General features: G+C 39.9%; 2 protein-coding genes across 2 annotated transcripts in view; one reads left to right on the top strand and one right to left on the bottom strand.

Moving 5' to 3' along the window:
• Nucleotides 1–7,652, top strand: part of fgf2 (fibroblast growth factor 2) — a 48,978-nt gene extending 41,326 nt beyond the window's left edge. The window contains exon 3 of the mRNA XM_078405482.1: nt 1,197–7,652. Within this exon, the coding sequence (XP_078261608.1) occupies nt 1,197–1,385 (189 nt within the window). The 3' untranslated portion in view covers nt 1,386–7,652. The remainder of the gene's footprint in view (nt 1–1,196) is intronic.
• The window catches only part of nudt6 (nudix (nucleoside diphosphate linked moiety X)-type motif 6), a 51,409-nt gene continuing 27,557 nt past the window's right edge, over nt 2,455–26,306 (bottom strand). Inside the window, exons 3-5 of the mRNA XM_078405470.1 lie at nt 24,214–24,269; nt 7,106–7,160; nt 2,455–4,118 (exon numbers count right to left, since the gene is read on the bottom strand). Of these exons, the coding sequence (XP_078261596.1) occupies nt 3,718–4,118; nt 7,106–7,160; nt 24,214–24,269 (512 nt within the window). The 3' untranslated portion in view covers nt 2,455–3,717. The remainder of the gene's footprint in view (nt 4,119–7,105; nt 7,161–24,213; nt 24,270–26,306) is intronic.

Below are 26,306 nucleotides of genomic sequence, written 5' to 3'. Positions count from 1 at the left end.
CAGCCGCAGCCCATCAGGAAGGTTTCAGTTTCTGCAATGAAATTCATTTTCAGTTTCTGCAAGGACAATGAAGGGTGGCATTTGAGTTTTATAAAATCATGACTGACATGGGTGGATGGTCAGTTTTATTCTCAGGATGGGGAGGTCTAAAACTTGAGTTTTAAGGTGAGGGGAAAAATTTAAAGAGGACCTGAGGCATGATTTTAACACAGGGCAGTGGGAAGATAGAATGAGTTGCCAGATGAAGTCGTAGAAGCAGGTACAATTGAAATGTTTGAAATGGTTAGATGGATAGGAACGGTTTAAAAGGATATGGGACTAACTCGGATAGGCACCCCATATTAAGCCAAAGAGCCTCTTTGCAGTATAACTGTTGATGCTGTTTCCTTGACTTGTGGAGGGCTCAAATCTAAAAGCTTATAACTAATACCCTCTAATCCAAGAGCAATCCAATAAACCTTTTCTGTACCCTCTCAAAAGCCTCCACATCCTTGTTGCTTTAGGGTGACCAGAATTGTGCTCAGTACTGAATGCATCCTAACCAAAGTCCAATAAAGCTGCATTATACTTTCCTGCCTCTTCCACTCAATGCCCTGACTGATTGAAAGAAGGTATACCTGATGCCTTCTTTACCTCTCTATTTGCTTGTGTTGACACTTTCAACAAGCTACAGACTTGGATCCCAAGATGTATGTGAACAGCAATGTTGCTAAGGGTCTGGCTGTTAACTGTATACTTTCCCCTCCCAAAGTGCAACATTTCACACTTGCTTGGATGAAGTCGGATCGACATCTCAAATTCTGCTGCCACTTCACTGTCCATAACTGTAACCGATCTAAATCCCACTGTTTCCTTTTGAGTCTTTTCACTGTTCGCAACTCCACAAATTTTGATGCCTTTTTTGCTTCACAGGTATTTCAGATTATTTCTTTATATTGTTCCAGCTGTTGTTTTAAAAATAATTTTTCCATTAATAATTGTAGTTTGCTAATAGTTCTCTCCATCTACCCCTCTGCAATGTTAAAACATGCTTGTTTCACTAGTGAAGAAGAAACCCTGACCTAAAATAAGTTTTGTTTCTCTCTCCACTGATGCTGCTTGACCTGCAGGTACATCTACCTATGAGTTTATCTCTTCAAGGTACATCTACCTTGTCTTTCTAGGAAATTAACTGCAGTTTTTATTTGTTGTTTCAGAAATTGCCAACCGACGAATGCTTCTTTCATGAACGATTGGAGCCAAATAACTACAACACCTATCGTTCAAAGAAATATGAAAATTGGTATGTTGCTCTCAAAAGGACTGGACAGTACAAACTTGGACCAAGAACTGGACTAGGACAGAAGGCGATTCTGTTTCTGCCAATGTCTGCAAAGTGTTCATAATAATCCAATTCCAGCTTTTCTTTTTAATTTAAGGAGTGATGATTTAACTTTTGATATGACTGTTTTATTGCTGTGAAAGGTATAAATGTATACAGTAATGTGTCACCATGGTCTTGTGTTGTTTGGGTAGTCTTACAAACTGCAGTAAATGAACTGTGCACTATCAAGCTACATAAAATGTGATTTTAATAAAGCATCATCACATCTTTGGTTCTTTAAATGGTACAGAGATAAACACTAATTTAATAATGTTCTTTGTATAACCCAATATATTGGTTTATGTAATAATTGTTAATAATATCTAACAGCTGTATAATTTGATTTAAAGAAACAGTTGATGCAGAGCTACAGTATTTGGGAGAATGGATACATACACTAATGTGTGGCCACTGGTCAAATGATGTTTGATTGGCTTAAATTATTTGATTGCAAGCATGAAAAGAATTCAGAATTCTATTTTCATATCCAAATACTTCTGTACAGCCAGATTAAAATATTTTTGTTTTTTATATAAACGGTAATAATTAATTGGTTCGTTGCTCCATGTGGTATTCACGACATTCTAAATATGTAATCTTCTGCATGTACCATCAATCCCCATCAAAAGGTGTGGGGAAAGTGCTCCTTGTTCAGTTAGGAATGCAATTTCACTTTCCTTGTATTTACTTACAGTTCTGCATGTTTCGAAAATTATAGATCTGCGTAAAGTAACCACAAATGTAGATTGTATAATGGAGATTTTTGTAAATTTAGTTTGCCCTTTAGTTCTTCATGGCTATGGTCGTAATCATCTAGAAAAGCTATCTTTTAGATATTCGCTAAAACCCCATATGTTTTTTTTTTAAAAAGAACCCTTTTGTATTACATGCTTTCTGATACATTGAATATACACCATTTTATATTATGAAATGTTATAGTGAAGGGATTTGTATATCTAACATGTTCAGGACTATGTGAGACTATACCGAGTACAATACTTAGTGTTCAACTAAATACAAAACTTCACCCTCACAAAAATAGTTTCTTTAACCCTCTGTTAGAAATAAATGGAGTCCAAATTCATTTGGTACTGGTTTATTATTGTCACGTGTACCAAGATACAGTGCCCAACTTTTTTGCATGCTAACCAGACAAATCATATCATATACTCGAGTACATCAGGTAGCACAAATAAACAATCCAGAATATATTGTAACATTATAGGGACGGTGCAGATTAAAAGTTCAAGGGCCGAAAACTATCTCTTTCTTACTTCCACCTTGCACTCCTCTCCCCCTCATTGATCAATACCAGCTTGACAATTATAGAGAGATTATGAAGAATACGATTACATCTGTCCTTCTTGCTTTCTCTTTTGTTTCAATTTGGACATTCTTCATCGTTCCTAATGTTAACTGAAAATAGTTCGAACAGTACTATTTTCAAATTTGACTCTGTGCATGTTTCTATTGTTATTGGTCCCAGCACACATTTTGTATTCCGTTGTCACTGTTTTCATACCAAGCTGATCTTATGGAAAATTAGCTGACAGGGTTTTTTTAAAGTCTTGTTCACTAATCTACCCATGGTTGCTGAACCATATTAATTCCCAGACATCATCTTGAATTTAAACTCTCAGCTAACTTTTCAGATTCCCCCATGACTATATACTTTCCATCTTTGGAACATGTTCCAGGTGTGCAATTCTCAGATCTTATTCTGCCACTTTGGACCTCTTGTAGTTCTCCTGTCCCAACATTCTCCTGTCCCAATATTAGAATCTTTAACTGAGTAGAGGTGGCGGTCTACATCAGCTGAAAAGGGAAGGAATAAAGTCACACGGTGAAACATTAGGCCAAGGTGAAGATTAACTGAGATATTTTTGATAAAGATTGATACTTCCTCAGAGACCACTGGTTATAAACAGGTGATATAAATTTAAGATGTTACAATTTTAGCAAAACATTCTGTCAGCAATCCCCCCTTTTTGCCAATTACAATTTGCCAATTACAAAAGGATGTAAATGTGCTAAAGTTCATATTTAATATAAAGGAAAAGGTGAAATCTCAGTAATACCATGTTCAGTTTGAGGCATTTTAGGATGCTCCTTTCTAACTTAAAATTAAAAATGTTCAATTATGAGACTTGGAATTTAATGTTATTTTCAGAATTGAAGAGCTGCAATGAGATGTGAGCATATCTTAAAAGCATTGCGAAATTCTGCACATTAAGGAGAGTAACATCTTACCCAATTTAAATCTCATCAGTGATGTACTGATGTACTTCTGTTATTATTGATTTGAACAGATTAGATTCAATGGAATATGGCATTTCTAGTAGATGTCGTTTTATTCAGAGCCCGTTTGATTTCAAATTCTCAAATTTCTCCGGTAATGTTTTGGAATAAAGTTTGTAGGGGCGACCAGTATAAATGGCTGAAATCTCTGTCATTTTTAAATCAATCTTGTCAAAGCCTTCCCTACATCCATATAGCAATAGCTTGGCTATCCTGCTGGTTATAGGTGTTGCATATTCTGTCCTAGTCAGCTCCTCAAGGTCCAGCCATTCACACCGTATGCATTCTTCTTGGGAAAAATTGATGTCAAACGAGAGAGCTTTCAAACGACAAATGACATACAAATCAGATTTCCCAAAGGCTCCTGGATGGTTATGTTGTTGCCTGATGCTTAGAAGTGATTTAAATGTGGATCTTATCCCAGTCTCTTCAAAGACTTCTCGTACTGCTGTTTCACCTAGAATCAACACGCAGATTTAATTGCAAACATTGTGAAAAATGTCTTGTGAAAATTAAATACGCTTGCTTAAAATGTTTAAGGATTAATTACAGGAACACGAAACATTGATATCAACAGTTTCAGTGTGAATGGAATATTTTTCAAAGGAGCGGGGTTGGTCAAAAATCTAATGACCCACTTCAAATTACATTGAGTTTTGTCCAACAAATTGTGTCTGTGATCTAGTTAAACAGTGCACCTTTATGTCATGTACAGTTAAAGGTGGATTGTTCAACTAGATCATCCAGCCATGCAAATTGTTGGATTTTTGACAGAAATTAAGTGTAATTTTCATGAAATCCAGAACCTTCATTGCACTTAAGAAATGATGCATGGTGATTTATTTCCTAAGTAGAAAAACATTACAGCTGTTATTCGATACCAAGGTGAGGGGGGCAAAGTTTAAAGGAGATGTGTGGGACAGGTTTTTTTTAAAAAGTGGGTGGTGACAGCCTTGTGCTGCCAGGGGTGGTGGTGGTTGAGGCAGATGCGGTAGTGGCATTTAAGAGGCTTTTCGATAGGAATATCAATATGCCAGGAATGGAGGGATATGTGCAGGTAGATAAGGGATGGTCTTGGCATCATGCTCAGCAGACATTGTGGGCCAAAGGGCTTGTTCTTGTGCTGTACTATTCAATGTTCTACCAGAGAAAACATTGTATACTATATGGTAGTATAAATTAATGGAATTTAAGAATATTGAAACCAGATCATTAATGCATCCCTTGAACTGATTTGTATCCAGAGGAATAAATTCTACATTATTCTGAAATGTTTTCTATGTACCATGTTTGAAATACATTAGTGACTTAATTAAGCACTGCTTGGCTATTTTTCATTTTAGGATAGGACTGGTTTAACTTTTGTGTAAATCAACAATTGTGTATTATGCATTTAGATGTTAAGATGGTTTTTTTGTTACTGCTCACCTATTTGGGCAATACTCAAGGTTGTTAGTAGCTGTTTTCTAAATCAGAAGGTTGCACAAAATTGCAAGTGATCATTCTTAAGCCGAATTGGTATTGTAAATTGGGAATAAGAGGATGGCTGAGGAGCAGATTACACACAGTGAAGCATTTGTCAATGACAGTGATAATTGAGGTATATGGTCCATAGGATTCTGTTGCTCATTTTATACAATGTGCCATTTTCTGAAGCCCTATTCCCCATATTAATATTTTTAGTAAGACAATAGTTTAGTTGAACAAAAAACTAATTTTGTCTAAACTTGTTAATTAGAAAATTGAAGATTACTTAGGTGGACAGAAAGATTAAGTGTACATTTACTGAGCTGCTAGCTTTAAAAGACAGGGTAAGAGTTAGTTAGGAACATGCTTTTCCATATTATTTAAATACTTACTGAAAATTTGTTTATACATTACAAATAAAACAAGCAAATATATGAACAGTGAAAGGTGCGTATTATCAATTAATTTGATTCTGTCCATCTCATTTAAAAGTAGTTTAGGATTCTTTTTCTGATTTAATGCATCCGAGATACACCAGCAGCAATTCAGAAATTCTTGAAGTGCAATGCATTTTTGTTCATGACCAACTCAACATTTAGCCTGATGCTAATGCCTTGAGAAATAAAAAACGTTTTTACATAGAATTTCATGTGTAAGCCTTGAACCTGATTGGTACAATGCAGTAACAGGTTAGCAGAAAGAGTTGAGTGAATCTCCAGTAGGAACTGCTAACTCTGTTGAATAAAACCATTCTGTACCATTACAAAACCATTAACACTAATACCAAATCCCATGCCAATGTGAATATTTATTTTAGTATACAGAAATCAAGTTATAAAACCGATTTTGCTTGATTATACAGCATACACACTGACTTTTAATGGAAATAAAGAAAATGCTTGATCTACACAAGGTCAGGAAGTATGTGGAACAAAAAGGAACAGAGTTAATGTTTCTGTTTGATAACCGATCATGAAATTGAAATGTTAACCGTTTTCCTCTCCACGGATGTTACCTGACCCAAGTATTTCCATCATTTCGTGTTTTCATTTTGCATCTGTAGTTTTCACTTTTTGATTACACACTGATGTTTGCGCAAATTATTTACATTCTCTGACAGCGGAAAAAGAACAGCTGAAATAATTTGTGTTAATGTGAACAAACTTCAGAATTATTCAATGCATTCCTCTTGCAACAATATACTGAGAAAGGGCACTACCATATGTTCCAATGGTAATTGAGAAACATGATTATGATTTATTTTACATGAATTCTCTGAGAAATTATTGAATTTCTGGCAGAATGAATGTAACAATTCATCGATGAAACATTGCAATTGTACTTTCAAATCCACCTGGAAATGGAGAGAAGTAGCAATAAGCAAATGTAGATGCTTTTTATCAACCATTCTATAATAAAATGGCCACATTTTCCAGTTTTTGGGCAGGGAGTAGCCTTTCAAAATAGAAGACCACCTTGTTAAAACAATGAAATGGTGGTTGTAAACTGACATTTACATTAGTAATACTTTTTCTATTGGAGTGCTAAGCTGCTGTTGAGACTCGGAGATGTACACTTTAGGGTTCCTCCAAAAACTGGTTCGCTTTAACAAACATGTCTTGGTGAATGCAACCAAATCTAGATTTCAGTTTCAAGAAGTTTTAATACCTCAGCAATGTCCTGACTTTGTTCCTTTTAATTTAAAATTTTGTCTTTAGTAAATCAAATATTCTTTCTGAAACTGTTGTAAAACCACATCTATCTATATTTGTTTAGTGGAAATAAATTTTGATTCCGAATCAAAATTCAACAGCCAATGCTAAAGGAATATAAAACCAGATCATCAGAATATAAACAAAAGTAACTTCAAGGTTAAAGAATTCCTTCCCCTTATTTAAAGGTCAGGAGGCAGTAGAATGATATTCTTGTTGTTAGCTTAATGCATGATTCATAACTGTTTTATTTATATGCACTTACCAATATCTTCACCCAGATCTGAGAGGCCTCCTGGAAACTTCCAAGCGTTTTTTGTCTTTAAAGAAGTACAAATGAAGGTCACTTAAACTGCTATAAATGTGACGATATTACTCGTTGCTTTTTAAAATGATGCTTAAAACACAAAATGTTATACTTTGATTTTCAGTTAAATAAAGCTGTGCCTTTGTGGCATTGATATTTTAAAAATATGTGATGTGTTTCATCCTACTGATGCTCAGAACAAATGGAAACGGATGTCTTAAAATTACATGAAAAATTGATGTTTTTTTTACATATACAAACTCAATGCTGCTAGTTCTTAAAGGAGAATAGGGAGAATGGGAAGTTGATTTTTTCAAATCAAGCTGCTATGTTTGGAAAATGTACAGGCTGCAGCAAGGTTATATTCATACCAAAGCATTTTTATATTATCTATCGCTTTTAATAGTGGTCTTTTGAAATGTATCGATGTATTTGTGTTTTGTTTAATGTGCTCAAGAAATGCAAGTTTCTGTTTGTAGTACTGTACTGGTTTGATTTAAAAAATATGTCCTCTATTATGATCTCGTTAAATAGATTCAAATGTATTTTCATGTCTGCAGCAAAGAAACATTAAAATATGTTTAAGACAACTGTCGGTAGTAAATATTTGAATACAACTGCAACAATAAAAACATTACAATAATTAAATATTTCCATGGCTGGCATCAGCCCACCATAAAATTGACTGAGTGTTTGATGAGATTGCAATGCTTTATAATTTTAATTACTCTGTTTCACAGCTAATTTGAATGTTTTCCGTTCCAACTATCCTCCACTGCTCTAAAATGTATTTTAACCAGCATTTTAGAAAGAAACTTGGTGCAGATCCATTCTGGGAAGAAATGCTAGTGTAGAAATGCCAGAAATGAAAGTGTATGGGGAATCTTGGTATGTTACGATGTTTGTATTTTCTTTGTGTTCAGTCCTGTAATCGTATCTCGCATGGTGCCTACGCAAAATATGCCTTCCCTTGTTTGAAAGATGGGTGAATGTAATGGGAACTATGATTTGAGCTGGACGTCATCATTACATTCCACCATTTTCACATTTGTATTTGATGGAGCATGTCATTTACTACACCATGGTGGTCTAAATCCTCTGGATAAGTTTTAGTTTAATGCTAAATACAAGCAAGTTCGCAGTAAACACGCCTCAACACAATCAAATAAAATCACTAACTTTTGACATCAATTTCATTCTTTAAACATACCTTTAAATGGTAAAATATCAAACTAAACTGCTGACCTTAACTCCCTTTAGCCATTTTTCACTTTATCCAAACACAGCACCTCAATTCCACTGCATGAATCTATGAACAAAATCCTCAAGCTCATTTTTTTCCAATATTGCTAATAATTGTCAGTTTGTAAAGGGGACTGCTTTTAGTACATTGACCACCCACAGTTAAAGTAGCAGGCTGTGTTCTTAAGAGACAATAGTGTCTGATCACTATGGGAAGTAATGTGGAAATAGGGGACATAAAGGAATATACAGTTTAAATCCAATATATCATTTTTCTACTTGTTAATTCCCAAAGTAACTTTTAAGTTTAAATTCCTGATCGAAATCGTGTTGTAACTAAATTGGCATGTGTATTGCCGGCATTATATTCAATTTATGTTATGTAAACATGCTTTGTAGCAGAACTATCCACATCTTCTCAAGGTTAATAACGGATGGGCAAGAAATGCTAGTATTGACAGCAATGCACAGATTATGAATATAAATATTGAAACCAAAGAATGTATAGGAGCTGGGGGTGGGCAGGGGTACAGTGCTGCCGGAGCTCAATGGAGCGCCGCTCCGGCACCTCTGTAAAAAAAAAAACACAAAATAAACAGCGGAGAATTTTAACTAGCGGGGAATTTAACAGCGGCCACTCCGGCACCAGTGACAGCTTCGGCACCTAAAAAAATAACACTGCAACACTTTGGGAGGTCGGCAATCATTCTTTGAAATGGAAAATCTAGATAAACGAGCTTACTAAAAGCTGAGTAGAATTAAGGGGCCATGTTGTCAAGCTGCTTTCATTTCTAATGCAAAACGTTACACAAATAAGTTATGTCAGGTTTGGGTGATAACATGTCTGGGGCAAAGTTTCCAGATGAGAAGTTTCATTCTCATGCAAGTAATATCCATGAGAGTTCAACAGATACTGTTGGAATTGACAGTAATTGTGAACATAAATTGGGTTCTGTACATGCGAAGCCTCCATTGTGCCATGCCAATTCTCTCATGCCTACCAATTGTGGCTGTGAAGTTGTGGGAACTTGAGACATCTCTAGCCTATTATTTTACTTGTGTTGGAAGGAACTACAGATGCTAGTTTAAACCAAAGATAGACACAAAAAGCTGGAGTAACTCAGCAGGACAGACAGCATCTCTGGAGAGAAGAATGGGTGACTGAAGAAGGGTCTTGACTCGAAACGTCACCCATTCATTCCTTTTCTCCAGAGATGCTGCCTGTCCTGCTGAGTTACTCCAGCTTTTTGTGTCTACTATAATTTAACTTTTTTGGATCCTGTGATGATAGACAAAGCAAATGTGGGAACAAGGGAGATGATATAAAAGAAACACAATGGTTAACGATATTAAGGAACACAATATTAACGATTTATATGTGGGGATTAAATGTGACATCTCCAAGTTTGCGGATGACACAAAGCTGGGTGGCAGTGTGAGCTGCGATGAGGATGCTATAAGGCTGCAGGGTGACTTGGACAGGTTGGGTGAGTGGGCAGATGCAGTATAATGTGGATAAATGTGGGGTTATCCACTTTGGTGGCAAGAACAAGAAGGTAGATTATTATCTGAATGGTATCAGATGAGGAAAAGGGGAGGTGCAACAAGACCTGGATGTGCTTGTACATCAGTCACCGAAAGTAAGCATGCAGGAACAGCAGGCAGTGAAGAAAGCTAATGGCATGTTGGCCTTCATTGTGAGAGGATTTGAGTTTAGGAGCAAGGAGGTCCTACTGCAATTGTAGAATAGACAATAGGTGCAGGAGTAGGCCATTGAGCACTTCGAGCCAGCACCACCATTCACTACGATCATGGCTGATCATCCACAATCAGTACCCCGTTCCTGCCTTCTACCCATATCCCTTGACTCCGCTTTCTTAAAGAGCTCTATCTAGCTCTCTCTTGAAAGCATCCAGAGAATTGGCCTTCACTGCCTTCTGAGGCAGAGAATTCCACAGATTTACAACTCTCTGAGTGAAAAAGTTTTTCCTCGTCTCCGTTCTAAGTGGCCTCCCCTTATTCTTAAACTTTGGCCCCTGGTTCTGGACTCCCCCAACATCGGGAACATGTTTCCTGCCTCTAGCGTGTCCAATCCCTTAATAATCTTATATGTTTCAATAAGATCCCCTCTCATCCTTCTAAATTCCAGTGTATACAAGCCCAGTCGCTCCAGTCTTTGAACATACGACAGTCCCGCCATCCCGGGAATTAACCTCGTGAACCTACGCTGCACTCCCTCAATAGCAAGAATGTTCTTCCTCAAATTTGGACCAAAACTGCAAACAATACTCCAGGTGTGGTCTCACTAGGGCCCTGTACACCTGCAGAAGGACCTCTTTGCTCCTATACTCAACTCCTCTTGTTATGAAGGCCAACATGCCATTAGCGCTCTTAACTGCCTGCTGTACCTGCATGCTTACAAGGCCTTGGTAAGACTGCAGCTGGAGTATTGTGTGCAATTTTTGTCTCCTAATTTGAGGAAGGACATTATTGCTATTGAGGCAGTGTAGTGTAGGTTCACTAGGTTTATTCCTGGGATGGCGGGACCTGACATATGATGATAGAATGGGTCGACTGGGTTTGTATTCACTGGAATTTAGAAGGATGAGAGGGGATCCTATAGAAATATTTAAAATTCTTAAAGGATTGGACAGGCTGGATGCAGGAAAAATGTTCCTGATGTTGGGGAGTCCAGAACCAGGGGTCACAGTTTATGAAACATAGAAACATAGAATAAGGGGTCGGCCATTTAGGACTGAGATGAGGAAAACCTTCACCCAGAGAGTTGTGAATCTGGAATTCTCTGCCACAAAAGGCAGTGGAGGACAATTCACTGGGTGTTTTCAAGAGAGAGTTAGATTTAGCTCTTAGGGCTAAAGGGATATGGGGAAAAAGCAGGAACGGGGTATTGATTTTAGATGATCAGCCATGCTCATATTGAATGTCGGTGCTGGCTCGAAGGGCCGAATGGCCTACTCCATCTATTTTTCTATATTTCTATGTCCAGATTAATGCACAGCATTATTTAATAATGGAAACTCATGAATCTAAGTTCTTAGTTAGTAAGGTGACTGAATCTATATACTAAAACTCTCGTTTGTTTGTTTGTTTGTTCCTGAATTACAGCCAAAACGGTACACGATAGCGCCACAGTTTTAGGCCCACCTTACACACCGTCGTCCCCTTTGGTGCTAATGGAAGAAGTTTCATTGAAATTGGTGTTATATTTTTAGTTATTCACATTTTAAAGTTTAAATCTATCTCCTTGGGAGGGAGGGGGGGGGAGGGAGGGAGGGAGGGGAAGGAAGGAGGATAAGGGGGGGTTGAGGGGGATGGAATGGGGGTGGGGGAGGGGGAGGGGGGGAGGAGAGGGTGCTGGGGGGGAGGGAGGATAAGGGGGGTTGAGGGGGATGGAGTGGAGGGGAAGGTGAGGGGAGGAGGGAGGATGGAGGAGGGGGGGAGAGGGTAGGGGGGAGAGGGGGGTGGAGGGGGGGGAGGAGTGGAGGGAGAGGGGGGGAGGGTAGGGGAGAGGGGGGTGGAGGGGGGAGGAGTGGAGGGGGAGGGGAGAGGGGAGAGGGAGGGGGTCAGGGGGAAGGGAGGGGGAGTGCAGGAGGGAGGGGGGTGGGAGGGGGAATGGAGGGCAGGGGGAGGGGGAGGAGGGGAGAGGGTAGGAGGGGGGAGGAGGGGGGGAGGGAGGGCAGGGGGAGGGAGGGAGGGAGGGGGGAGGGGGGGAGGGGAGGGAGGGGGGGAGGAGGGGAGGATGGGGGGGAGAGGTGGGGGGGAGAGGAGAGGGGAGGGGGGGAGAGGGGAGGGGGGGAGGGGACAGAGGGTGCTGCACCAATGCAGGAGAGGTTTGGGCCCAACAGGTCCACTTGGTCGAGTACCTTTTAATCAAAATCAGGTCCATGTGATTTTATACTTTAAACTAGTAGCGTAAGTGCTTAAAGGTAGGATCATTGCATTGCTAAATCGCACAATTTGTATCTTCAATCCTGGTTTTACAATGCATCATTTTCCCTTAGATTAAATAGCAATCTAACAAAATAACGAGTGCAAATTGCTCCCATTTAGCACTCTGTTCAGTTTATGATGCCAAATTAAAGGCTCTCAACTGGACTGTTACCATGCCTCATATACACAATAGATTGTGTCAATTGCACACTATGAGTAATAACTTTTAGCATACTACCATTGGATTATTCATGTTCTTGAAATGTTTCACAGTTTAAATCAGAAAGACAGAGAGAAGGCAAATTGGAAAGGGGACTACTTTTAGTACAAAGCAGGGAACAAAACACGACTGCTGGTTTTGATCAAGTTTTCCACTTTAGGCTCAAGTCCAGTGAGAGGCATTCCACTTTAGGCTCAAGTCCAGTGAGAGGTATTGCGTGCTAGGTTACAATGGCGGTATTTCTGTAAGACTAAACATAGATGGGATAGGATGGGAATTAAACTGCAAATAACGAGCCCTAGCTTCTCTGCTAATGTTGACTGATGACACTTTGTAGAGCAAGTTCCCAGAAATGGAAAATGTAAATAGCACTGCACCCTCGACAGGGGAATGTAGAAACATGGAACTGCAGGTGGTGGTTTACAAAAAAAGACACAATGTTCTGAAGTAACTCATAGAATACAGTTGCAGGAGAAGGCCATTTGGCCCTTCGAGCTAGCTCCGTCATTCAATATGATCATGGCTGATCATCCAAAATCATTATCCCATTTTTGCTTTCTCCCCATTTCCCTTGATTCTGTTAGCCCTAAGAGCTATAGCTATCGTTCTCCAGAATACATCCAATATACTCGGTGGGTCAGGCAGCATCTCTGGAGATATTTTACATTTAGCGTCAGCACCCTTCCTTCGGGACAGGTCCCAGGTCCCTGTTGGAACCTGTGACAAGCAACCATCTCCTTATCAGGCTGGACGATCTTAATACCAATGGTGCATTATATGTGCTGGAGTAACTCAAAAACAATCACAACTTTGAGACACCATACAGATGATATTCAAATAAAGTTACTGTTGCAGTGGTATGTTGGAGATGGAGGATAAGTAAAGATACTAGATAGAATAAAATAGATTAGACGTACAAAATAAATTGGCATACTCCAAAGTTAAACATGTCATCTGATCTAGATGCGAAGAATGTGAGAAAGCTGAGGGAAGCAAGGGTGAGAATTGGATAAGCTCTGACTATGATCTTTCAATCTCTTTTGGACATGCATTTGGTGCCTGAGGCCTGGAGGATTTCGCACATTGCACCTGTTCTAAAAAGGGATGATAAACCTGGTAACTACAGGTCAGTCAGTTTAATGTAGGTGTAGTGGCAACTTCAGTCCTTCCCACTGAAGTCTTCTCCGCTTGCCACCTTCATGGAGGAGTGGAGTGATCGTTCTTGATGCAAACAACAACAGAGATCTTCACGACGTTTCAGTTTAATTAGTCGTTTATTGAAGTAATGATACAAACAGATTAGTATTTCTCCCGTCAAATGTCTAGTAAGAATTGTATCCCACCACAGCTTCTCTGCGTCTGACGCATCACGTCTCTGCATTTCCAATTATACTCCTAATTCTGGCTCGTCCCAGTCCATATATGCCCATTATGCCCAAATATGTATTCATCTCACGACAACCCCCGTGTCCAAAAATAATACAGCAAGATACAGAATGATATAATATGCTAAGACAGCTAATAAACACAAATGGCTCCTGCAGTAGATGTTAAGAAGAACTATTGGCAAGGACAAAATTAATTATAGAATAATTTGATGAATATATTACGTTCAAGTGACTGTAAAATGAACTTCCAAAAGTTATTTGACAAAATAATGGACTTACCCTGAAAAATGAAATATGAAATTTAAGGAATGGTGGTAGAGGGGTATGGGCCAAATGTGGGCAAGTGGGACTAGTGTCGATGGGGCATCTGGGTCAGCATACGCAAGTTGGGCTATAGGGCTGTTTCTGTGTTGTATGACTCTATGACTCTATAACTCTGGGTCATAACTGAGTAATGGTTAAGAGAATAGATGGATTTTTTTCCTGAATGATGAAGAGAGTACCTATTAATTTTAATGGGACCATTGTTTATCTTGAGATATGTGTGACACAGGGCAAAGGGAGTATTATTTTGAAGTGACACAATTATTTTTTTACCTAGACTGATAATACATCAACAGACAGGTGATATGGCTGGACACTTGGCAGTGGCAATCTAATGTGAATAACTCTGAAATGCACTGGGGCTTCTGAGAATGGAGTCACAATTCTTTGAAATTGATCAGATAACTATAAAGCAAGGAATATTTTCTTTTGTACAAAGGGCCAAATCAATATAAAAACGAGTATGGAGATAAACCATGATAATCAGAAATGTACTGCACTGGGTCCATTTGGCCCACTATGTCTATTAATCCAAAAAATAAACTACACCAAATTTCAACTCTTGGTCTATGGTTTTGTAGCTTTTGAGTTGCCAAATACTCATCCTGCTCCTTTTCCCAATAATGAGAGTTCTTCTGCTTGATTGGCTTTTCAGTTCCAGACTCCTGATAAATTGCAAGTGAATTAAAATGTCCTCAAATCCTCTCTAACGTTTTTTACAGTTCATTAAAATTGCTATCCCCCCCCCCCCCCATTATTTTTCTGTTGAGGGAAAATATCTAATTATCCCACGGAGTGGACACTCATAATTCAATGCATCTAGGTTAAATCTCCCTTCTATGTCTTATGTTCCAAATAAACAGCCCTGGACAGTCAAACTCTCCTCAGTGCTATGATTCTCGTATCCTGGCAACATCTTTGAAAATCTCCCCTGTTCCCTCTCTGGTGCTATCACTCTGATGGACAGAACTATATTCAGTATTCTGGGAGTATCATTACTTTAAACAGCTTACCTCCTGGTACCTCTTGTGTAGAAAAATAACTGCAGATGCTGGTACAAATCGAAGGTATCACAAAATGCTGGAGTAACTCAGCAGGTCAGGCAGCATCTAGGAGAGAAGGAATGGGTGATGTTTCGGGTCGAGGCCCTTCTTCAGACTGATGTCAGGGGGGGCGGGGCAAAGAAAGGATATAGGTGGAGACAGGAAGACAGTGGGAGAACTGGGAAGGGGGAGGGGAAGAGAGGGACAGAGGAACTATCTAAAGTTAGAGAAGTCAATGTTCATACCGCTGGGCTGTAAGCTGCCCAAGCGAAATATGAGGTGCACTCACATGAGCCCTAGCTATGCCTCTTTGTCGGGTATGTCGAACAATCCCTGTTCCAGATGTACACTGGCCCCATCCCCTAACTCTACCTCCGCTACATCGATGACTGCATTGGTGCTACCTCTTGTACTCATGCAGAACTCACTGACTTCATCAATTTCACCACCAATTTCCATCCTGCTCTTAAATATACTTGGACCATTTCTGGATCTCACCATCAACATCACAGGAGACAGACTAGTGACTGACATCTACCACAAACCCACTGACTCCCACAGCTATCTGGACTACACTTCTTCCCACCCCGTCTCCTACAAAAAGTCTATCCCCTACTCCCATTTCCTCCATCTACACCGCATCTGCGCCCAGGATGAGGTGTTTCACACGAGGACATCAGAGATGTCCTCATTCTTTAGGAAACGGGACTTCCCCTCTTCCATTATATATGAGGCTCTCCCTAGAGCCTACTCTATATCCCGCTGCTCCGCTCTTGCCTCCCCTCCCCCCATTCGTAACAAGGACAGAATCCCCCTTGTCCTCACCTTCCACGTCATCAGCCAGCGTATCCAACAAATCATCCTCCAACATTTCAGTCACCTCCAATCCCACTACTGGCCACATCTTCCCATCTCCTCCCCTTTCTGCTTTCCGCAGAGACCGTTCCCTCCGTAACTCCCTGGTCCACTCGTCTCTTCCTACCCAAACCACCCCCTCCCCGGGCACTTTCCACTGCAACCGCAGGAGATCAAACACCTGTCCCTTTACCTCCCCCCTCGACTCCATCCAAGGACCCAGTCTTTCCAGGTGAGACAGAGGTTCACCTGCACCTCCTCCAACCTCATCTATTGTATCCGCTGTTCCAGATGTCAACTTCTCTACATCGGCGAGACCAAACGCAGGCTTGGCGATCGTTTCGCTCAACACCTTTGCTCAGTCCGCCTTAACCAACCTGATCTCCCGGTGGCTGAGCACTTCAACTCCCCCTCCCACTCCCAGTCTGACCTTTCTGTCATGGGCCTCCTCCAGTGCCATAGTGAGGCCCACCGCAAATTCGAGGAACAGCACCTCATATTTCGCTTGGGCAGCTTGCAGCCCAGCGGTATGAACACTGACTTCTCTAACTTTCAGTCCCTCTCTTCCCCTCCCCTTCCCAGTTCTCCCACTGTCTTCCTGTCTCCACCTATATCCTTTCTTTGTCCCGCCCCCCCTGATATCTGTCTGAAGAAGGGTCTCAACCTGAAACGTCACCCATTCCTTCTCTCCTAGATGCTGCCTGACCTGCTGAGTTACTCCAGCATTTTGTGATACCTCCTGGTACCTCTTTGTTTCTCTACACATTTGTTTGTCTGTTTTGTCTTCCCAAATGCATTACATTCTCATCCTCTAGACTGAATTCCAATTGCCACATTTATTAAGACCATGGCTGATCTTCTACCCCGATGCCATTCTCCAAACCTAGCTTTGCATTCCCTCAAAGTCCGGATACCTATTGATCTTTTTTCTTGAATGAGCACAATCTCTCAGTCTTCACATCCCTCTGAGGCAGAGAATTCCAAAGATGAATACATTTCTCTACATCTCAGTCCCAAATGGACCATTCCTGATTTGAAACTATTTCGCTGATCACTGAATCCTCAGGTGCTGGGAACATTCTCCCTGCATCTAATCTGAAAAGCCATTTTAATAATTTGTCTTTTCTGAAACTAAGCACTTCTAGTTGATATAAAGTATGCTACAAGGGTTTTATTCAGAAAAAAAAAGCAATTTTGCAGTTTCAACAAAAAAAAAAGCAATTTCCAGCATTTCCCCCCTCCCTCAAACATGGAGGAATAACATCTACCCACTCCAGATTTTCAGCAAGATGTTTATCACTTGATTTGTACATTTGTAGATTGATCAGCCATGATCACATTGAATGGCGGTGCTGGCTCGAAGGGCCGAATGGCCTACTCCTGCACCTATTGTCTATTGTCTATTTATGTACAGCAGGGTGGCAGGCACTCATGCAATGTGGTGGGAATTATATGTCCTGATATTCTTTACTTGTTAAAGAGATATAAATGTTTCAGGATTTGTCTGCAACTCCTTTACAGTTGATGTGTCTGATTGTGAGATGATCTGTTTTTGAATTAGGGTAGTAAAGACTTGACTTCTCAACCATATTGAGACATAAATATGCAGAAGACCTGTCAAAGTTCCTCAGACATCACTACATCTGCATTTGGTGTCCCCAAACGATACCATCATGTAGTGCCATGACATGCTTCAAGTTCGTAGGAGTAAATATCACCAGCAACTTGTCCTGGACCAGCCATATGGAAGCAATGGCCAGGAAAGCACACCAACTTCCTTAGAAGGCTTAGGCCTCATTGAAAGTTACCGAATAGTGAAAGGCCTGGATAGAGGGAATGTGGAGAGGATGTTTCCACTAGTGGGAGAATCTAGGACCAGAAGCCATAGCCTCAGAATAAAAGGATATAACTTTAGGAAGGAGATGTGGAGGAATTTCTTTAGTTATAAGGTGGTGAATCTGTGGAATTCATTGGCACAGAAGGGTGTGGAGGCCACGTCAATGGATATTTTTTATGGCAGATTGATAGATTCTTAATTTGTACGTGTCAGGGGTTGTGGGGAGAAGGCAGGAGAATGGGGTTGAGCCATGACTGAATGGCGTAGACTTAATGGCCGAATTGTCTAATTCTGCTCCTAGAACTTATGAACTAAAAACATGCGGCACTATGGTGCATTGGGGAGAGCTGCTGCCTCATAGCGCTTGAGTTCAATCCTGACCTCGTGTGCTGTGGGTTGAAGGGCCTGTTTCTATTCTGTATTTTCAATTACAATGTTATCATAAGATCATAAAACTTTGGAGCAGAATTAAGCCATTTGGCCTCTCGAATCTGCTCCGCCATTCGATCATGGCAGATTTATTTTTCCCTCCCAACCCCATGCTCCTGTCTTCTTCTTGTAACAATAGACAATAGACAATAGACAATAGGTGCAGGAGTAGGCCATTCAGCCCTTCGAGCCAGCACCGCCATTCAATGCGATCATGGCTGATCACTCTCAATCAGTACCCCGTTCCTGCCTTCTCCCCATATCCCCTCACTCCGCTATCCTTAAGAGCTCTATCCAGCTCTCTCTTGAAAGCATCCAACGAACTGGCCTCCACTGCCTTCTGAGGCAGAGAATTCCACAACTTCACCACCCTCTGACTGAAAAAGTTCTTCCTCATCTCCGTTCTAATCCTTACCAATCAAGAACCTATCAATCTCCGTTTTAAAAATACGCAATGGCATGTCCACATCCACATAGTGAACCCAGAGATTTTGTAAAGTTAACTTCTGCTGTTTTATAAATTCATGGTCAAAACCCAATGGCACAGCTCCCCCGATGAGGCTGCTGTGTAGCTGCAACTTGACAGAACTAGTGCCAAGAGCATCCAGCTCCACTATGTCCTCAACATTCACAACCACCCGCATCCCAAAGAGACCGACCGACCGGGCAGATTTCACACTACTCCAACTGAATTCCATTTTAAAAAAATCTGGAAATGAAGGGTTCAATGCTTGTTTTAAGAAAAGACAGAATATTCACCGATTACAATAGACAATAGGTGCAGGAGGAGGCCATTCGGCCCTTTGAGCCAGCATCACCATTCAATGTGATCATGGCTGATCATTCTCAATCAGTACCCCGTTCCTGCCTTCTCCCCATACCCCCTGACTCCGCTATCCTTAAGAGCTCCATCTAGCTCTCTCTTGAATGCATTCAGAGAATTGGCCTCCACTGCCTTCTGAGGCAGAGAATTCCACAGATTCGCAACTCTCTGACTGAAAAAGGTTTTCCTCATCTCAGTTCTAAATGGCCTTACCCTTATTCTTAAACTGTGGCCCTTGGTTCTGGACTCCCCCAACATTGGGAACATGTTTCCTGCCTCTAACGTGTCCAACCCCTTAATAATCTTATACGTTTCGATAAGATCTCCTCTCATCCTTCTAAATTCCAGTGTATACAAGCCTAGTCGCTCCAGTCTTTCAACATACGACAGTCCCGCCATTCCGGGAATTAACCTAGTAAACCTACGCTGAACATGAACACACAGCTCCTTTATGCGTAGAGGGAATCTGCAACCCTGCCCTCTCTACCATTTATATTCCAATTATGTCCAAATAACATATATAATTAGAATATTGTACATTTATTAGTGGGGACCTTTGGGCCGATAAAGATGTTTTAAAGGAATACTCAATTCCCCAAAGCAGATCAGTTGAGGCTCTGTTTGGGACAAACTTTATATTTACGATCATGTTCAATGTGTTTTTTCTATTGCAATCCCTGGGGTTGATCCAGGATCTAATCCGTATCAGATGCCTTGCTGTTGGGATTTCCCTGTCCTGCTATTAACCCTTGCAGCTTCTTACAAAACTGTAACAAGCCAGTTGATTAGTTTCAACAGCACATGCATCCTTGTGTCAAGGCTACAAATAAGCACAGTGGTGCTAACTTTGTTGTTCAGTAAGTACAAAATTGTATTTGCGGTTTTCAGGATTTGTGGCTGTTTCTGGATTGTATCCCCTGCAATAGTTAAGGGTTTTGTAAACTCACTACTAAAGTCCCGTGAGTGATTTTCAAATGGAAAGTAAACTATTTGCATAATCCTACTATAAGATTGTGTAAAACAATCTGGGATCTTATTTTCTTGTACTTGATTTATAAGTGTTTCTGCTAGAAAATGTCTGGGGGGCTCCGTATCAGGCTGCTCTACTTTAGCCTCCATGAATTGAAAATTAATTAGTTTAAAACAAAACACACTGATCATTTTGCATAACTTTTCACAGAAAATTGCCAACAACATCCTTCGGTCTCATTGGCAATTTATAAATCGATATGCAGTTAGAATGGTACATTTCTTTACAAGTATGTTTTTAAGATCTTTGTCAGCTGAGTACGTTGCATTTTAAAAAAAGCACAAAATGTATCTGTAAATGAAGGCTGCCTGCCAAATACTGATCATGTTTGCCAAACTGCCCGAGACTTACTGGGGCCCTGCAAAGTGAGGTTTAAAGTAACTTCACTTGAACATTGAAAAAGTACATTGTTAAATCCTTATTACTTCCCGAATAGTAGGTGCCTGTTCCTGTAGGGCTTTTCTTTCTGCCCCTGTGCTGGTAGCAGGAAATAATATATCTCAGCTTGCCTGTGAATACATCCTTTCAAAATCTTTATTAGCATTTGTTCCATCACAAAACAGACAGAGGTGTATTAAGCTTCTGTTTTTACTACACGAGGGGAATCTGGAGGTTGTTAGATTGGAAAGTTACCAGTGGCAAATTATTTTCTACATTTGCCTTTGGCCAAAAGGAAAGTCGACTAAAAGCCTGCACTTAAATATCTAAATGATGTTGTTGACAAATTCTCAAAAATTAGTTCCATACATTTAATTGATAAATCCATTTGATTCAAGCTGCACAAAGTTGTCTGTGTCATTTTAACCAGAGATATGGCAAGAAAATTGCTGTTCAAATTAAGTATCATTTTCTTTGTAATGAGAGTTGAACAGACATAGTTATTTGCAAGATTGAAGGGAAAACTGTCTGAAAACAGTTACAGCCAAATACTAAAAACCTGTAGCTAAGCCTTGGGTCTAAATCGTAAATGTTTGCTATTATACCGACCTGGCAAATCCCCAAAGAATGTAATATGTTTCAATAAAATTGTCTCTCATTCTTCTAAGGGCCAACTTATTAACCTTTCTTTTTAGACGATCCCTCCATCTTTCAAATTATTCTGGAGAATATTACCCGAATTGCCTCCAATGATAATATATCTTACTTTTAATAAAGTAACCAGAATTGTAAACAGTATCCTAGACATAGTTTCGCTATTGTGCTGTACATTTACTGCTAGTCTTTCTAAACTTTGGAGTCTGTCCTCCTTGGATTATAAGGCGGCATTCCATTAATCTCCCCTCTTATCTGCAGCACCTGAATACTAGCTTTCTGTGTATCATGTATGACGAATTTCAATTCCTTTTGTGTTGCAGTTTTCTGCAGCATTTGTCCATTTATAAAATAAAATAACAACAACCAATTTTATCATTCTTCTTTGTAGACTGAATGTTTCATATTTTTATATATACTTTATTTGCCACCTTTTTGTCCGTTCACTTAACTGAACCATAACTCTCTGTAAACTGTTTGTATCCTCCACCAGTTTGTCTTCCCTCCTTCGTAGAAAATCATCTGCAAACTTGGCTGCAGTACATTTGCTACTTTCTCTAAATCACCAATATATATTGAAAATATATCCCAGCACTGAGCCCTTTGCATTCCACTGGTTATGGGTTGTCAACCAGAAAATGACTCATTTTTTAATACCTGTTGCACGCTGTTGGCCAAGTTTTCTTTTAGCCATGCTGATATGCTACCTACTAAATAGCAAGCAAAGTTCCATTTTGTGTGGCAACTTGTCAAATACCTTTTGAAAATCTAAATATATACTGGTTCCCCTCTATCTATCATGGTTGTCAGTTCCTTGAAGAATGCTAATAAACATGTTGAACATTATTTCCTCTTCATGAAACCATGCTGACTCTGTCTAATCAGATTAAGATCTTAATAGTTAATTCTAACATTTTTCCAATAATGTGGACATTAGGTGTACATGCCTATGATCAACTGCTTTTAGCTACCCACCCTTATTGAATTAGGGTATCATACTGGTAGTTTTCCAATGCTTCTTGACTCCTCCAGAATTTATGAATTTTTGAAAGATTACAACCAATTCATCCATTTCTGTAGCCAATGATGTCAGGATTCTGGGATGTACATCCTCAGGTACAAGGGATTTAATAGCCTTTATCCTTGGTAGTTTTCCTAATACATATCCTTAGGTAATGGTATTGAATTCTCCCCCATATTTTTCATACAAATGTAATGTGCATAGTATCCTCTGCTGTGAAGAGTGTTGCAAAATATCAGTTCTCCACCTCTGTCTCTTCCTTGTTTCCATTATTATTTTCCAGGGTTATGTTCCCCTTGTGTTCACTCTTCCTTTTCATGTACTTGGACAAGCTGTTATTGTAAGCATTTAGACTTTTCGCTAGTGTCTGGCTGGCTAATTTTCTCCTTCTTGATTACATTTTTAGTTCTCCTTTGCTGGATTCTGAAATTATCCAATTGACTAACGGTTACCACAATATAACTTTCTCCTTCAACTTAATATCCTCCTTAACTTCCCTGGTTGGCCGCTTTGGGAAGCGACTCTTCATTGTAAAAATGCACAAATACATTTAGTAATATTGTGCAATACTTTCTGTAAACAGTTATCAGCATGTGTATTTGTTCAAAATTTGATGCTAAGTGCTGTGATAGAGATCTGTTGATTTGAACGCTAACTTGACAATGTAGGTATGTATCTGATGGTAGACGATCACATGAATTGCAGTATAATAATAATACATTTATTTGTCATATGTAGGTTGGCACAGGGTCAACGGTACAATGAAATGTATTTGACAAGACAACGGGTCACCTCAGCAGTAATATTCCAAGGATAAATAAGATATAAAATGACATTAGTAAGGTAAAAGGGCAATATTAAAAATAGGTAAAAAGACAATATTAAAAATAATCAACATATATGATTTGAAATGTGTTTATAAGTTCAGAAGCCTGATGGCCTGATGGTAGAAACTGTTCTTAAGTCCGCTGGTACGCGCAGCCATACTCCTGTATTGTCTGCCTGACGGTAACAAGGAGAACAGCTTGCGTGCTGGGTGGCTGTGGTCCTTGATGATGCTGCGTGCCTTCCGCAGGCACCGTGGGTAGAAAATGTCCTGAATGGCCGGGAGACAGTAGCCAGTGATGTGTTGTGCCGTCTTCACCACTCTCTGTAGTGATTTGTGGCTGCGGGCAGAACAGTTCCCGTACCAGACTGTAATGCAACCCGTCAGCAGGCTCAGTATATATAAAGTCATGATGAATAGGTTTAACTGATTCCTATTTTGGTGAGGTGTACAGAATTTCCAGATAGCATACAGGTTCATATCATAAGACCATATTGTGGCGCGTCGGAAGAGGCCCGAAATAAAGGCGAGAAGCCGGGTATTTCGGGACGTTCTGTTTTATTATTCCTCGGTTATCAGACGGGTCGAGTCTGCCGGAATGACTTTGCGCCCAAAACCTTGTCCTTATATACGTAGTACCGGACCGCCCCCCTGGACTGGTCCATTCCCGTGGCGAGGGGTCGGTAGTGGTATGGCCCGACCCTTGGGAGCCGCCACAGGACCCCCCCCCCAGAACCGGAGGCACGAAACGCACTGGTGGTCGCACAACCCGACCGGACCGCGTACGGTAATCGGTCGACAGAGGGGCTGGCGGAGGCACAGTTGGAGGGACAGGTGGTGGGACTATATCACAGATATGTATTTGGTCAAAAATTGGAATGCTTGGGAGAACATTTAAATTCAGAGAGTGTATAATGGTAGTAATCAATTAAAAGTTCAGTATAAGATCAGGTCTCTTTGCCAATGTCCTAATTAGTAACCTTTACTTGGAACATGTTCATATTTGCTTCACTAGTATGTGGAAAAGCATTATCTTTTAATTTACCTTATTTTTGTCTTGCACAACCAAAACCTTACGAGTCACCTCATCAAACACTGCACCTACAGGATGGACAAGAAATTGGTGAATCTGGTGTATAAAGCTACATAGATAACAAAAAAGCAACAAAAATCTTGGAAAATCACAAAAAGCTAAATTAGAATGTCAGTTTTTCAAGTTAATATACACATGAAGGTTATTGGTGCATTTCTGAACAATTGTTCGATCAGTTATTTTACCGTTTATTCCAATACTGTTTATTTCTTATTAAATTCCAGTAGATCTCCCTCAACGTTGCTCATAGTACATACACTGGACTGGTTATGTGTTGGTGATGCGAGGGGTTTCTAGGATTTGGAAGTGCGTGCAGTGTCAAAGGCCTAAGTTTTCTTGTTCACCTTGTTTTCGGGTGTTTTGATGGCAGGCATTTTAATCTGGCTGATGCTGACTGTCCTTCTAGTTATTGTCATTCAACCTTAAAGAGAGAGGTTTCATAACCACCAGGAGGAGTTCTTGGGATGGAGGCATACTCTGGAAGTACTCAAAAACATCAAGGCACGATGAAGCAGTACCCAATGATCCAATTTTTTCCACTTTAATTTCCTTTTAAAACTTGTATATTTTTGTAGAAACAAAGAATTGCAGATACTGGTTAATACACACAGTCTGAAGAAGAGTCTTGACCTGAAATGCCACCTATCCGTGTTCTCCTGAGATGCTCCCTGACCTGTGTTCTTTTGTATTTTTTATTATTGGATCTCAATATGGACACATGCAGCATGTACTCACAAAGGAATCATTTTAATATTTGCTCTGGGCCCATTACTTTAAGAGATCTGACTGAAACGAAGTGACTGTAGCAAATGTTTTATTTTATGAAAATTATATTTTAATTCCCTGAAAGATCAACAAGATAAACTAACAATTGTGTTTTGATGAATAATGATTGTATTCAATTTCTCAACATAAAGAAATTAAGGTTCTAGAAAACATTAAAAAAAGTAAATGTTCCACTTATATCTTGCATCTCCTTCACTTACTTACTGTAATTCTATGTCTTCTTTTTATCCTCCTCAAACTCTCTTTCTACGTATGGGATATTAATAGGCAAATAATTATGCAATGAAATGACTTACCATTTATGTGATATAAGCACATGTGGTAGTCTTCAGTGCATGTTCTGAAGGCCCAAGTGTCTCCCAGTATTTATTTAATACTGTGCACATCAGCTCTATAATAGTTGCTCACACACCACCACCCAAAATGCCAATCCAATTAACTATTCAGGTGTGTGAATGGATCAACATAAACGTAAGAAGCTCAGAGCACTAAAAGGAATTACTAATGACATTGAAGTTCGGAGGATTCCGACTGTGGATCCAAAGTTGTTGCCTTCTCCTTGATCCAGAGGCAACTAACTGTACCTGTGAGACCTCTTCACTGCTTGTTTGCCCAGTATGCCTAACAGTTGCTTCTGTTGATTTCTAAACCGTGAGATGATCTAATCCTGGCATATGCTATCAATTGAAGAATCAAATATACAGATGCGTTTTAGTAATGCCAGATGTTGCTTGAGGTCTGAAGTATGGTTCTCAAGCTCTTTTAATTAATGACACTGATTCACATCCTATATTTCCGATGTGGTAAAGGACAGGCAAGCAACAGAATCGAAGAGCAAATATGTCTCTACATACAAAAATACCAATGAAAAATCCAAACACTGGGAAGAAAAAGCTGTCATACTCACTAATTAATAATTTCCCCTCAGATGCCACTCTTAACATTTCTCAAAGCCACAAGAGAATCAGTTGTTCACTCCCCCTGCAACAAGTGGGTAGCAGTCCCACAAGGACCAGGCAATGGCCATCTCCAACAAGAAAGGGGCTAGCCAGCTCCCTTTGACATTGATTAACATTGACATTACCATATTTCACACCTTCAAAATCTTGCTTATCACTTTTGATCTGAAACCTAACTAGATCCCTCCTTTTAACCAGACTATTAACAAAAATGCTGTGTCTAAAGAAAAGAGGCTGAATAATATGTGGCAAGTGGCTCTCCTTCAGTCTACCCAAACCCCTTTCACTCTCCATTTTCCT

The sequence above is a fragment of the Rhinoraja longicauda genome, chromosome 1 (genome assembly GCF_053455715.1).
Source record: "Rhinoraja longicauda isolate Sanriku21f chromosome 1, sRhiLon1.1, whole genome shotgun sequence".
Taxonomy (NCBI): Eukaryota; Metazoa; Chordata; class Chondrichthyes; order Rajiformes; family Arhynchobatidae; genus Rhinoraja; species Rhinoraja longicauda.
The sequence above is the reverse complement of the archived record's forward strand: the minus strand, read 5'-3'. Positions and strand labels throughout refer to the sequence as shown.